The 14,785-nt window shown below is 33.6% G+C and overlaps 1 protein-coding gene across 8 annotated transcripts; it reads right to left on the reverse strand.

Annotated features, from left to right (window-relative positions):
* Nucleotides 1-180: 180 nt before the first annotated feature.
* Nucleotides 181-14,761, reverse strand: Bma (SCY1-like protein bma). 8 transcript variants are annotated; one of them, XM_070659074.1, is made up of 18 exons: nucleotides 14,460-14,761; nucleotides 13,114-13,991; nucleotides 12,565-12,777; nucleotides 11,798-11,932; nucleotides 11,433-11,663; nucleotides 11,110-11,230; nucleotides 10,910-10,993; nucleotides 10,638-10,783; nucleotides 10,241-10,486; nucleotides 9,984-10,129; nucleotides 9,637-9,787; nucleotides 9,200-9,440; nucleotides 8,835-9,003; nucleotides 8,554-8,735; nucleotides 8,377-8,430; nucleotides 7,999-8,252; nucleotides 7,317-7,570; nucleotides 181-6,729 (listed from the first exon to the last, which is right to left on the reverse strand). In XM_070659074.1, exons 3-17 carry the CDS (start codon nucleotides 12,715-12,717, stop codon nucleotides 7,331-7,333), a joined length of 2,553 nt encoding a protein of 850 aa, XP_070515175.1. In that variant the 5' UTR covers nucleotides 12,718-12,777; nucleotides 13,114-13,991; nucleotides 14,460-14,761; the 3' UTR covers nucleotides 181-6,729; nucleotides 7,317-7,330. The 8 variants fall into 8 exon arrangements, with proteins under 8 accessions (XP_070515175.1, XP_070515176.1, XP_070515178.1 ...); XM_070659075.1 differs by having other exon boundaries at nucleotides 13,114-14,032; XM_070659077.1 differs by lacking the exon at nucleotides 13,114-13,991.
* Between the last annotated feature and the right edge of the window lie 24 nt (nucleotides 14,762-14,785).

The raw sequence follows: 14,785 nt of genomic DNA on the forward strand, positions 1-14,785 counted from the left end.
GTTTTCGAAAGCGGGCTGTTAAGTAAATTTTCTTAAGACAGCAACGTTCCACTTCGTAATACAGCGTATTAATTCAGTTTTATTAATACTAGTTATACAAATAAAAATTTTAATTTAATTTTAATTTAAAGAAAAAAAATTTAATTGGATACGTCGGGTATAAATTTTCAGTTATCTCGATACAATGGTAATTTTACTGTATTTTTAAAAACGAATACATGAAATATACATTTATAATTACATGTATATAATTAATAGAAGGGTCGCATTATTCTCTGAATAAATCTTTGAATGCTATCATATCGCTAACGATGTCGCAGAGAGTGTAATGTATCATTTCTGAACACATAATCTTGATGGGGGTTATTCGGTTGAGCATTTTACTCGCTAGATGAATACCTTTACTATGCGAGAGAATTTCTATGCTAACAATAATTCGCCGTTTGAGAAACGCGCCGATAAAAATAGTTATATCTGCGTACCTAATTTCAATAAGAGATGTTAATGAAGGAAAGAAGAATAAAGCTGATTATATTAGTACCTAGATATATCACACCTATCCAAAAGACGTCTGAAAGTTATTCATAAGACACCTATCAATATTTCAGACGTCTTTTAAACGTGTATACTATCTCGATACAAATTAGAAGTGTACAGTGAAAGTTAGAATTGGATTATCTATACAAAATATTCTCAAGTGTAACATACATTCAAAATGTTTGACGTATTACATTAAAAATATTCTCCTTTAATACATTTATCTCTATACATATTATTAATTTATTCTAAAGGTGCATGATATTTAATTCATACGGGGTTGCTTCTTTAAAATACGTTACTTTACTCTTTTTTTTTTTTATTTTTTATATGTATATATATATATATATATATATATATATATATATATATATATTTAGTATGCAATAAAATTGCAATTTTCAGAATGTATTCGATTCTACAATTTCAAAAAATTTATATTCATGGTTCGTAAATAAAAAATATTTATCTTTATCTTTTTATAGTATATATGATTTAGAGAGTATTTTAATTTGCAATTTTTCTCACATTAATTTTGGATAAATATACCGAAAGGAAAGCCCACCCACAATGACTTCGATCTTGACATATGTTCACAATGTTACTTTCATTGGTAAGCTAGAATAAATTTCAATTGTCACACGTTGATCATTAATAAGTTATGAACAGAAGAAGCTTTTGAAGTCTATGAATAAGAATCGTATCTTAGATTAACGAACGAAATATAAATACGTAGCTATAGTATGCAGTAGCGGTGTTTATCCGATTTTTAGGCCGTGTGGGGATTAGCTTTTGTTTTCTTAAATTAATACTTTGAGTCGCATAATCTCTTTTTAAATATTCATCTAGATTCATTAGATCACTTTCTAAGAGTAACTTAATAAATTAACGACTTTTTGTGTATGCGTGACTTATAATTGATAAAAACAGACAAGTAGGTTGCTTTTCTCGAAGCATGTACATGTGGACGAGTTACAAACGTCGATCAATCAATCTTCCGACTGTCACGTTTTAAGCTGCGATAAAGATTTCTCGTCCAAATTTGTTCTATTAGAACAAAAAAAATTTGTGTCGTACATCTATAATAATAATGTATAATTATATCAGAACAGTAATTCTTGATACGTAAAAATGATTGTCCGTGATTGTCTGAAATTGCACATACAATAATCACACTTTGATATCTCTTTTCTCCATTTTGTGTACTTAATTCTAAATATGTAAAAAAAAAAAAAAAAAAAAAAAGAGAGAGAGAGAGAGAGGTTGAAAGTGGATAAAGGGACAGGAGAAAAGAGAGGGGTAGGAGAAGAGAAAGAGGACGGAGGTAAGAAAGAGAGAAAGAGAGAGAGGCCTCTCGGTGTCTTTTATAACCATCTTATCTTAATTTTACTAATTGTAAGTAGGTATACGTTGCGCACACGCGCGCGCATGTATCTCAGGGTGTGCTTAATATTAAGGACACTTAACTTTGTATAATTTTACATCAATAGTTAGAACAATAGGTACACTTAAACAAACACTTTTTCGCTTTTAATTGCGTTGAGATTTAATTATAAACAGGGATTATAATCAAACGTGATTTTGGTGTGGGTACAATTTTCTGATATAAACTGTTCCGACCATGAAAACGAATAAAAAAAAAAAAAAAATGAAACGACAAGTTAACATCCAGTTAAAACGTGTAAAAAATTAATTTATCTTTTTTTTATACGTGAAATGCCATGTGCATAAATTGTTATCTCTTTCTATTTGCGTTTTATTAAAGAATCTTTAATAAAAAAATTACGAAAACCAAGATCAAACACCATAGATACCGAAAAACAACTATGAAACTAACGATTTAATTTTTCACCTTGAGTTTCCATAATTTAATTACAATTTTCGCTTTTGACTCTCTTATTAAGACAAGTATACACTTAAAGTTATTTCTAAAGATCCAATACGTCAAGCCTAAACTGTAGACATGAAAATTAAAGAAACTTTTTTTATTTTTGTCACTATCATAATAGCACAATATATTAATGTAATACTGAAAAATAATGCAAATATTTTAAATGTATATTGTATATATAAATTGATTTCCAATATCGGTCCGATATAAAAAGATGAATGTCTTTTCTGATTTAACCGATATTAAACATGTTAAATATTGTGTAATATTTGAAAATCTTATTTCTGCTTTGTATCATTATGTCAAAACTGTCTTTTTTTTTTCTTCCTTTTTTTTTTACAAAAATAAGCTATATAAGTTTTGCATTTCAGTAGTATTCAAGGTGTTACTATCTCCCCCGTTTAGATAAACTTCCGAACAATTCATTTACGGATATTCTTACATGCGTTGATGTATGAATCTTATAGAAATAGCGCCGTATATTATTTAATATTTTATATCATTGGCTTTTAATTTATAAATTTATATTACAATTTATTTTGTGACCAATATTGACGTTACATAGAAAAATATTGGCCAAAGTAGTCCCAAGAAAATCGATATTCAGCCAATATAACTTACTATTAGAATAAATATGATAGTTATCATTTTTATCCGTTTATTGCAAATAATGTAAAATTGTATGGGACTTATTTGATTGCGTTACTAAGGTCTACCGTCTTATGAACAAATTTAAAAAATACGTGGATTATTCTGTAAATTACAGTAGAATGAATCAGCCTTTTGACCATGAGGAGTAAGTTACTGACTGCAACCGAGGATAATCCCACTAAAAGTCTGTGGTATACGTAATATAAAATTCAAAATTTTACTAAGTGGTAGTGGGCGATACTTTTCCTACGGGGAAAAAAACGTTTTCCCTCTTTGATACACCCTTTATGCCACCGTGTATATGTAAAAAGTGTGCGTTATCTCTTTTTGCACAACACATCGCCTGAGTTTATAAAAGCTACCTTAAGATTTAGTGATTGTGTAGGGTGACAATTGACAACTGACGGCGTAGCTAAACACGTATTCGACGAGTATGCGCGAACGCCATTATTACAATAATATACAGGCTACATGATAATATTGGACTATCTTTCGTAAGCAGTTAGAACGATTAAAACTGAAAAAAAAAAATCCTTTACCGTTTTAGCGATTTGACAAAAAAATTGATGAGTTATTTATTCATAAAGATCTGAAGATATGTGTATTTGGAGATTTCACAAGAAGTCACAATCTAATAGAGATCCTTTAATAAGAGTGCGAATAACAAGAACTTTGGGAACTATCGAACCACAGTTTCTCGATAGTTAACATTTATTCACCCTAGTCAATCTAATGTATATTTGTATCTAAATATTTTTATATTTAAAAAAAGAAGAACGCAAAAATTTTTAGCGTATAATTTTTTTACTTCTTACATCACTATCTAATATAATCGCAATGGTAAATATCAAGAGTTTTAGTTTCTCTTAATAATTGAGAAACTCAGTAAAGGATTTTTCAACTTAGTTTAATCTGATCTATCTACTTTAACAGGTGGTCCAATAATTATGACACCCTACATATTATATTTCTAAATTATTATGTATGGATAAATATATATATATTGACGAGAAAAATATTTATTCTGTGTCCATACATGACTAAAGGCCGGTTGTTGGTAATTTTACCTATCAGGTAAATATGCATCTGTCTTTATCTTTTTTTTTTCTTTTTTTTTTTCTCAAAATAACTAAGACATATAGGTCATCTATCAAGTAAAGTTATCGAGAAGTTAGAACAATCAGTTTCTGAAAGATATGCACACGTATCTCATGCAAAGTGTTAAAGCTGCAAGAGCTATAGATAGATTATATAAAACCGAGATAAAAGAGCATGCACCATTTTGCAAAACTCCGACGTTTTAATTGATTACTCAGTAACCACAAAAAATTTTTGCAAAATTATACACGACCTTTCGTCTCAGTTGCACATTATCTACCTATAGCTGTTGGCTTTAAAACTTTGCTTAGGACACTCTATATATACAGAGTGTTCCACAAAAGTGGTACAAACACTCGTAAGAAGACATAGAATAATCCCATACAGCACAAAAGCTCTCAGCTTTGTTATAAGAACTTTGTAACATTTAAGTCACAATAAAATATTACGAAGACGTAGTTAAAGTTTTTCATTTACAATCAATTACAGGTACATTCATAAAATTATCACGGTTTCTATTTACAGAAATCTGATAGTAAATGTTTTCGAAAGCTTTGATACTGATATGTTCCTTTTTTTTTGTTTTTTACATTGTTTTTGGCACACGTTTCAACGTTGCTGCAATGTTTCACAGTAATGTTTCCGAGGACGGACATTTTAACGTTTCCTCTTTATAATCTCACAACGATTGTTGCAGAAAAAACGTTTCACAATTTCCACATAATGTTACAAAGTTACAATAAAACGTTCAAACAATGTACTTCTAATATTTTTGTGCTGTATGGGATTGACGTTGATGAAATCAAATATTGATGAAATAAATTAGACGTTGTGACTCCAAATATCTCTGGCTTAGCTGTTAAAAATACGAAACTCAGGTAGTTCTTAATTGCTTTTTAACGAATAATTATTGACCCAGATAAATTGAGTTCAAAGCCGGACGGCCACATTGAGTGTTTAGACCTAATCACACTATCTTTATTGATATATATATATATATATATTTTTTTTTTTTATTGCACTCAGCAAGTCTTATAATAAATAATATTAGTACTCGTATATGCAGACATTGCCAATAAATTTCTTAGCATTCTTACTCGATGGATGGATTTTATGTCAAATACAAAATATACACGGTTAATTATCGTGATTGCAACAAATCATAACTCTAAACATAATCCAACAATTGTTAATCGTCGATCGTCAATTGTTAATGTGATTAAGCCTTTAAACACGAGACGATTTAATTCTTAATTTCTAATGACATAAGAAGGAAAAGTTTTGCATACGATTAATCTTAATATATGTATTGATTAATCGATTATACAGATCGATGATTAATTTCACTTTAATAAATTGATTACTGTATATACTTTAGACCAGTTTATGGAGTCGACCAACGTCTTCTTACGCATTCCAGAGTGTCCGAGCATATTTGCTACAAACATACTTTAAATTATCTATCCCTGAATCCCCCGTTGCCACTACGTAGCGACGAAGGTGATACATGCGAAAATGCACACGGTGCGATTATTAGCCCAGTACGAATAGCAGGTAGAGTTTTCCTGAATTAATTTGTGGCCATCGATTTGCGATCTTGTCGGCCATAGATTATATTTGTGTATATAACAATATATATATATGTATATGTATATGTATATTAATAGGTAAGATTGTACACGCATTAAGTGAACTTGAACCGAGTGAGCAAGCACGAATAAACGCGAATGGATTTTTACTTCGACAAGTGCAAATAGAATTAAAAATACTTGTCGAAGTAAGTTTAAATTTATTCGTATTAGTTTGTTTGCTTGATTCCAATCCCATTGGAGGCTCTATTCTCGAACTGTACGAAAAATTAATGCATTTAATGATCGATATATATTTCTTAGATCTCAGATTATATGCCAATCAGTAAATGCGCAGCGTCATTTTCGTATTCGTAATTTTTTCGTACGATTTGAAACTAGACACCAAAGACTAAAGTTACATTTAACGGAGAAAGCAGATTAGTAAGTCTTTATTAGGACTGGTTTTTACACTTAAAAAAAAAAATAAAATAAAATAAATGTAAAAATTAATTACGTTACAGAAATTACTAACTGCCCATTCAATTGTTTCCTCCGCTAAATACAGCTTAAGTCATAGCGAGAAGCGCTTTGTATTTCCTATGGATTTGTGATTTATTTCCGAGATATAGATTAAATACTTAATCTTCGGAGAGAGAGAGAGAGAGAGAGAGAGAAAGAAAGAGAAAGAGAGAGAGAGAGAAAGAGAAAGAGCTTTACATCTATTTGGGACTGTAAAGTTGAGTAAAAGAAAAATCAGTGTTAGTCTTATTACATTTTGTTCGCCAAAACGGCTTTTTAGATGTGGAACTTACGTGATTCATTATCACGTTCTTTTTTTCTTCTTCTTATGATTGGCCGAGCGTGCAAGAAGGACGATGCAAGCTAGTTAGAGAGTCCACGATTCCTGCGATTTTCTTTGAATTTTGTTCAATGACGGTCATTGGCACTTCACGCTTCGGGTTGTCTGTTGAAGAATTGATACTGTAACATGAGAAAAGAGAGAAACGTCCTTTACGCTTCGCTGTTTTTCAAAATGATGTACGCGAGACATCTTTCGCGGCAATAGAAAGGAATTGCGTTAACAATCAGTCTCGGAAAAATGCGAGTTTCAGTGAAATATCTCTTAATACAAAAGATTCGTTTAAAATAGTACTTAGAATCAGTCGTTGATAGAGGACCGTTCCGATCAATATTTCAATACCTTCGCGACAGTCTCTCCGAATTATCGAGAGCAGAGAGAAAATCTAATCCGAGGATAAGGCGTGGGAATGATAAAATTAGGAATGTCTCGATTACGTATATTAATAATCAAACACGATGGTATTCCCGAATCGGCTGTAATTCGATTAGAAACAGACTTATTTGCACGCGAGCTTTATTCGGAGACCCTCATTCAGATACTGACCTGATTATCATACAGATTCGAGTGCATACAAATCGAAAACGTATCCGATTGAGATATACTGCTGCGTCCGATTGTTAATGTGCGTAATCATGCCTCACCAGATCAAATCGGAGAGAAAGAGCAGCAAACACGAATCGATTTAAGGTTTAGAGAATATTCTTACACTGTAACGGAAGGTCAGTGGGAATGCTGTCCCGGTAGCTGGAGTGATGGAGAGAGTGTTGGTGGTGGTGGTGGTCCATTCAGGTTCAGGCAGATGGGGGGTAGTTGTCTTACCATGCTGGAGCCAACCTGCTGTAGTAGTCCAAGTCCCTGCTGCGACGACGTCGAGGACACAGACGGTCGTCTTGAACCGCGAATACTGTTTAAACTCGAACTGAGCAGATAGGGCACACTGCTACTTGTGATAGGCATTCCCTACAAACAAATTCAATGTTTTATTTGATTTAATTAACTTCAATCGAATAATAGCGCGTCGATTTTTATGCACGAAACAGAAAATTAATATTGAGAAACAAACTTTTTCAACACACTTTTACTGTTAGAACATTTCATGTACCGAAGAAATTCGATAACTGTCATTGCATGGGATCAATTATACTTCAGTCTGAAGGTGACGTATATTACTAAGCTGATGCACGCACTCTAGGTAAATGTGATAAATTATAAAAATATAAATAAGTGTGAGAAATAAAAAGATAATTTTATTTAATTTTTCGCTTTTTCGGTTAATATTAATAAATAAAAATTGTACGTTATTAATTTTCTAATCACTCTCTGTACGTGTTACGAGATTATTTCGCGACGTGCAAATTACAATAGATAAAGAGAAATAATGTATGTACCGTGGGAGGAGATAAATTAATATTGGATCCACGTCGTTCCTGAGGACCGGTGCTGGAGTGTCGACGAATCGGTAGACCGCCACCACCACCGGTGCCGGGCGTTCCACCTGGTGAACTTGCACAGGACGGTGCTATTCGTATTTTCGGTGTCATCAAAGTATTGTCTGACAGTCGTCTACTGGTGAATGTGTTGGTAACTCGCAAGAAATTACTATCGTTGGTCGATGGTGAATTGAACCATCCGCCAAACATCGCTAAAATATTACCAAATATATTACAGTTCGCTTAAATCAATAATTCAATCTCGGACAAACGAAATGTCACGTCTCCATATAACTTATCCGCATAAAAGCAAAGAATAATGTCATTTCTACTTACCAGCTACTGAATTTTTTCGCGCCATATTTTCCGCAGACGCCGTCGATATGGATCCTGCATGCACAAAGAAAATATTGTTTTAGTATTCGTAAATTCGGATTATTAAATTTTTTTAAAAACTGTTTCTAACTCTAGACTCATAAATATCGGCTTAGATTCTTATGTTTTTGTTCGTACCAATGCTATTTTTTCTAGCCATATCTTCGGCCGATGAAGTTTTGCGTTGCTCGATGCGCAAGTTCGGGATGTTAAACGCTGGTACATGTACATTGTCAGTGCTATATTGATGTCGCAGAGGTCGAGATTTGTCGGGACTTGGTAATGAGAGATTGTCGAGCGTTAACTTGTTCTTTTGATTTCTGCAATATAAAAAATGAAAGAATATTATTATATAAACATTATAAAAAAAAAACATTAGTTTTTTTTTCGATCTTACAATTAGTATTAATTGCACTTGCCTTTCAATATTATTTAACATATCTTGTAGTACCTCAAGAAGCAATATAAATTGCTCAAGATTCAGCTTCGGATTCACAGTTTGTGGTAGCAGAGAAGGCATTGCATGCGTCGCCATCCAATTAACTGATAATCCGTATTTCTTGTCGGTTAACATCAATCTATAAATATCTGAAATATACGAAATAAACGAGAGCAATTAGACGTAAGTTTTTTTTTTTTAAAGAAAAATATTTCTTATTTTTTGGATGGACTTATTTTTTTGTGTGTAAATATTTTATTATATTTTTAATTAGTAAAACGAACAATTCGTTATTATTGACACAGACAAAATAATTTTGTTACATGATCGGTTTACTTCACTTACTTACAACCCGTACTACGATCTCGGGTTCTTGCAGTTTTACTTTACAAAGTAGAGGTAGAATGCAGTCAATTATCTTCTGCTTTTCAAGTCGGCTTAAAATGCACGGAACTACATCCATCAACACCCGAGCATTTGCCGAATTGTTTTCAAAAGCATCCAACAGTTTCGGCAATACTACATTACGTATAGCATCATCCTCGAGATAATTCGTCACATGAGCCACGGCTACGAACGCTGCCGTCTAATAAACAAATAAAATAATCATTATCATACAATACAAATTTATTTTATTAATTATGTATACCACTATAGTAGCTTTATCAGAATCGCAATTAAAGTTGTTTAATTCATTTTTATTTTGAAACGCGTATATAAATTTGTATAACAGTATTGTGTAACGATATTAATTTTTTCTCATTTAGTATCAACCTACTTACCCGCACTTGAATGGTCGAATTTTCGAAGGATATGTATAGCATTGATAACACCTCGCGTTCATATTCTTGGGGCGTCTTTTCCAGGATGATATGCAGATTCTCCAGCAGGGTCACGGTTCCCTGAATCGACTTTCGATTGGTGAAGAGAGGTCTACGGGAACGAAAGAAAGGAAGAAAGGAAGAGAGAGAGAGAGAGACAGAGAGAGAGAAAGAGAGGGGGGGAGAGAAAGAGAGAGAGCAGCCAAGGAGAGAGCAGAGAAGAGAAACGGAAGAAAGGGTAAGATGAGACGTGATTTATTTCGCGTGGTTTCACGTTTATTTCCACTTTCGTTCTATATAATACGTACTTTAGTGTGGGAAACACGATTCGTTCGTACTCCTCTTTCGTGCTACTTTGAATGATGAATAGCATTGGTTGCAACACGGCCGATAGCACTTCCTGCGTTTGTAATTCCGCGTGAAGATATGTCCAAATGTGTTGATACCACAGTTTCTGCACAAATGGAAAACTCACGTGAGATGCGACGTCTAATTAATTTTTTTAATTTATTCTAATGATAAGATCAACTTGAATGCTACATAACGTTTTAATGTTCGTACATACCTTTGGCATATACGGCAAGAGCTCTCTTAACGTTGTTGTATAAAAATGTTCTTTCTGATGCACATCCTTCATTTTACTGACGTCAAGAAATTGCAGAGCATGCACAAACGGATCTTGAAAGAACTTGATCATAGTTAAAACTTGAGCGGTCGGCCTTTGCTTAGGGTCCTTGTGTAGAAGTCGCGTCACAGCTTCTCGAAGTGGTATCGGTATCAACGGTAAAATAACGGTGACTTGATCGTCAAGCTGTTAAAAAAAAAACGATAGTCTAAACATCTTCAATGTTAAACTGTTTTTTAAATCAAATATTCAGCAAGAATAAAATTCCATAAATAAAAATTAAGAAATAAAATTTGTTTGACAAATTTTATTTTATTTAACAGTCAGATTAACTTACGGTCTCAAGTTGTTTGAGATAATCCGAGCAGCTGTGATTGGCCTGTATCAGTGGCCTGCCTTGATTGTAAATTGCGCATATAGTCATACCTAGGCTGTACATGTCGCTGGAAAAACTCGCAAGTTTTTTCTGCTGCGCCTCCGGTGCTGCAACATATTAAACGTTACAAATAAATCGTTTGTCAACAAAATGTAGAATAAGAAAAAAACACACGATGGAAATAACTTTCTTTATGTAAGCATGCAATAACGACAAACTTGGCAATATCTCACCAATGTAATCGAGATTTGGTTGAGTCATTTTCGGCATGTGCTTCGTCCATGATTGAACAGTTATCGGTATCTCCTTGGCACCCTCTAGCAAAGAAAATACATAGTATATAGTTTACTTGATAAAATATAGTATCGACTAAACATAGGTTAACGCCAATTATTACGTCTATCTATAGGATAAAGAAAAAGATCAAACTCACCAATAAATTCAAAACCCGACAATTTCCATGTGCCTCTCTTTGTAATAATGATGCTCGTTGGGCAAACATTTCTATGAAGAAACTTACAGTTACCATGAAGAAATAATAAGGCTTCTGTAATCTGTAAAAAAAAAGGTTTATAATGTTATTTGAATGGCACTTTAATTATTTAACATTAATTAAATTCAATAATTTCCATAAAAGTACATTTATAATTTACGGTTCTTATAAAAATAATTTATTATTAAGACGCTTTAATGATCTTTTAAAAAATATTTTATCGGACATTTTTTTTTTTTTTTTTGTTCTTTACGTTCTCTCACCTGTAGAAGTCCGTACTTGATTTCCAATTCATGCAGCTCGTACTCTTTGATAAAGGCCGAACGATGGTGGCTAGTGGCCGGTGGATGATTCTGCTTGCCTATCGGCCCCGAGGATTGGGCCGCGAGGGTGTTTGCTAATTGTTCTTTGTATGCTAGAACGTTCGCCAAGCTGGCAAGGACTGGCTCTGATGCGAAGGCCAGAGTATCTGAGCACTCCTCAACTTTGTACGCCTACATTGCCATTCAAATACATACAGAATATCGATCTATAACGCGTAGCTTGCAAAAATGGTAAAATGACGATATATGCATAATGACCGAAATAACTCGAATAAATTAAGCATGATATAGATTTTTGCACGTACCTGAAGAAGCTTTGGATGCGAGTACCGCTCCATTCGAGTGGCGCCCGCGCGTAAAATGTCCGTGACCGTTTCTCGACGTTTTGGCTTGGTCAACTTTTCCACAGACCGTTTGTCGAATAAAAAGATTGAGACCTCCTACAAGTAAGCAGATACATGCAATCTTTATTTATCCATTATCAGCATGTTCTGCTAAATTCTAAATTCAACCACAAAAATCTTTCGGCCAAGTCTTAAATGAAATAGAGAGGCGTCTTTGAGAATGTCTTTAAGATTAGTCCAAATTACATAAATTTAACTTTTTTTTTTAAAACTATATTAAATTCATAGCTCAAATTTCCCTCAATATCGCTTTTTTATAATCTCATCCTTATAATTTATTCTTCTCAATCGAAAAAATATCACGACTTCGACATATTAACGTTAAAGACGGCTCTCTGCTTGATTCAGAACCCTATTTCAGCTGAATATATTTTAAATTTGAAATAGATTTAATATCTTCGTCTTCGCGTTTAAATCCTTTTAGAATCTATAATAATCCGGTTAATTTAAATTTTTAATTTTTGTTTTAATCACAGCATTTTATATTTTCTTATCTATAAAAAAAAAGATTGCACCAGATTAAAAAAAAATTAATGTACAATTAAAATTAATTTACATTGACAGTAATAGGATGTTAACGATAATTGATATATTTAATATAATATTATTATCGGTTTTGCTTCAAATAAAACTAAAAAAACTAATAAAATTCTCTCATAACTAATTACCATCCTGTCTTTCTTCCGATAGCCGTCGTATATACGCCAGACATTTTCCGGACCAGCTGTAGCTGATTGTTTGCCAATCTCGTATGTATTGCGTATCGGGTCAGGAAGTAAATCGCACGGTGCCGTACTGCTTCCTCTGGATTTTGCGAACATGATGAATCAATCAATCAGGACTTCTTTAATAAATCAGCGTTGACTTCACCCGTTTATTATCTGCTAAAACCGAAATTACATCACGACTGCATTAGAATGTAGCTTTAAGAAATATGAGAAAGGTGAGGATGATATAGTAAATCATCTCAATGTTCGTCCACATAGTATCCTTTGACACGAGATTCGTTTTTAGGCGATTGTAATTATTGCACCTTCTAAACGCAAAAAGAAACACTCATTTTATAGCATCAATTATATTTCTTATATTGCATTAATATATTTTAAACGCGTAATGAGTGTGATAATCATGGGGGAAAAAAAACTAAAAGAGAACTAAATAAAAAAGCTACCGTAATTATTTATTTAAAAAAAAAAAGGAAAGAAAAATATACTCACTCTCAAATGTGGGTCAGTATCCTTTCAAATAGGCTTATTTCAAAAATTATTTTAATCATTTTTAACTTGCATTATTCACTCCAGTTAAACGTCTTACTTGCAGTTTGCTTATCAGTAAACACACCTCTTAGCAATATCATGCAATTTTCTTGTCAACTGTGTGTACCGTGTATTTAGATTATCCTCTAACTTCAAGAGGATATTCGGATTGTTATAATAGTTTCGTATAAAAGAATTTACTCTTAATTATTCATAAAAGAATGTAAATTGTATAAATGCATACTATCATTTGCTATCTATTCTTTGCACATGTCTACGTGTAGGTACATCTTCATTTTGATTAAAATGTAATGATAGAAAAACAAAGAGAAAGAGAGAGAGAGAGAGAGAGAGAGAAAATTTCTCATCTTTGGGGCTGTTTTTTCTGTTTCCAAAGAACTTCTCTCGTGCAGAATATATAGTTTCTGATAAAAACATTCTTCACTTTTTTCTTTTTCTGAGCCACGTGTATTTCTTGTCCCGCTTTTGTCAGTTATCTGCCCTTCTATCGTGAGAATCAAACATTTCTCTTTTGTCTACGTTCTCACAAAATATATCACCTCATAAAGTCCTAATTGCCATACGTTCTTGTTGAATTGACATTAACGGGCGTTATCTGCTCCAGTAAATCGATATCAACGCGAGGCGTTAGCGTACGAATGCATTCGTTTAATTTATCCCCGATTTTCGACTCAGTTATCCTGCGGCCAATGTTAACCCGTCGAATTTTCCAGTGACCTTAACCCTGCTCCTGCTAGTTCTGACCATTTTTTTTTTTTTTTTTTTTTGCGTTCCACCTCCGTCATGTTTCTTCGACGTTAGTCTTTGCACAAATGCGACTAAAAATTTGCAAAAATTCAGCAAGGATTAACGTAAATATCTGAGAAAAGAAAAAAAAAATGTCTTGACGTAAACGCAGCTATCACGATCACGTATTATATGAAATCGCGAGCGAGGCCATATTTTTCGCGTCCAACTACCAACGTTACCGAAATTCGAACACGAATAATATCGAGACTTGTGCAAAAAAAAAAAGGGGAGGAACAATTATTTAAATAAAAAAAAAAAAAAAAAAAAAAAAAACATACGGAATGCACACGTGCGTATTTATGTGCATTTATATATGCGAATACATGCATAATACACACACCCCCGCATCCGCACGCCCACACACACACATCCGCGCACGTAATAATTTATTTTACACACGTACATATACCTTCGTGCGAAAATATGAAAGAACAAACGAAATGCGATATAGATCGTACGAAGCGAATAGGTAGAGAGCGCAAGAGTGTATGACTCACCTGTTGCCGAACGATATCGGGATACGCGCGATAGCACTACCGTACATAGGCTGTCTCTATGCTGCGAACAGGAAGAGGAAGTGAAAAGAGGAGACCCCGTCACGGAGGATGTATCGGCAACTGCGATTTACGACGGCGGCGGCGGCGGCGGCGACGTTGACGGCGACGGTGACAACGGTGGGGTATGAAAAAAAGTGCAATAATCGCGCGAATTAACACGGACGAGAGCGGAACGAAGCGGATAGTGATAGGCGCGTGGCGCGCGCACGATGCACAGCAATACGGATCGAGCTCTCGCGTGCGCGGGGTTGCACGCGCCCAAGGGT

The sequence above is a fragment of the Cardiocondyla obscurior genome, linkage group LG07 (assembly GCF_019399895.1).
Source record: "Cardiocondyla obscurior isolate alpha-2009 linkage group LG07, Cobs3.1, whole genome shotgun sequence".
Lineage (NCBI taxonomy): Eukaryota > Metazoa > Arthropoda > Insecta > Hymenoptera > Formicidae > Cardiocondyla > Cardiocondyla obscurior.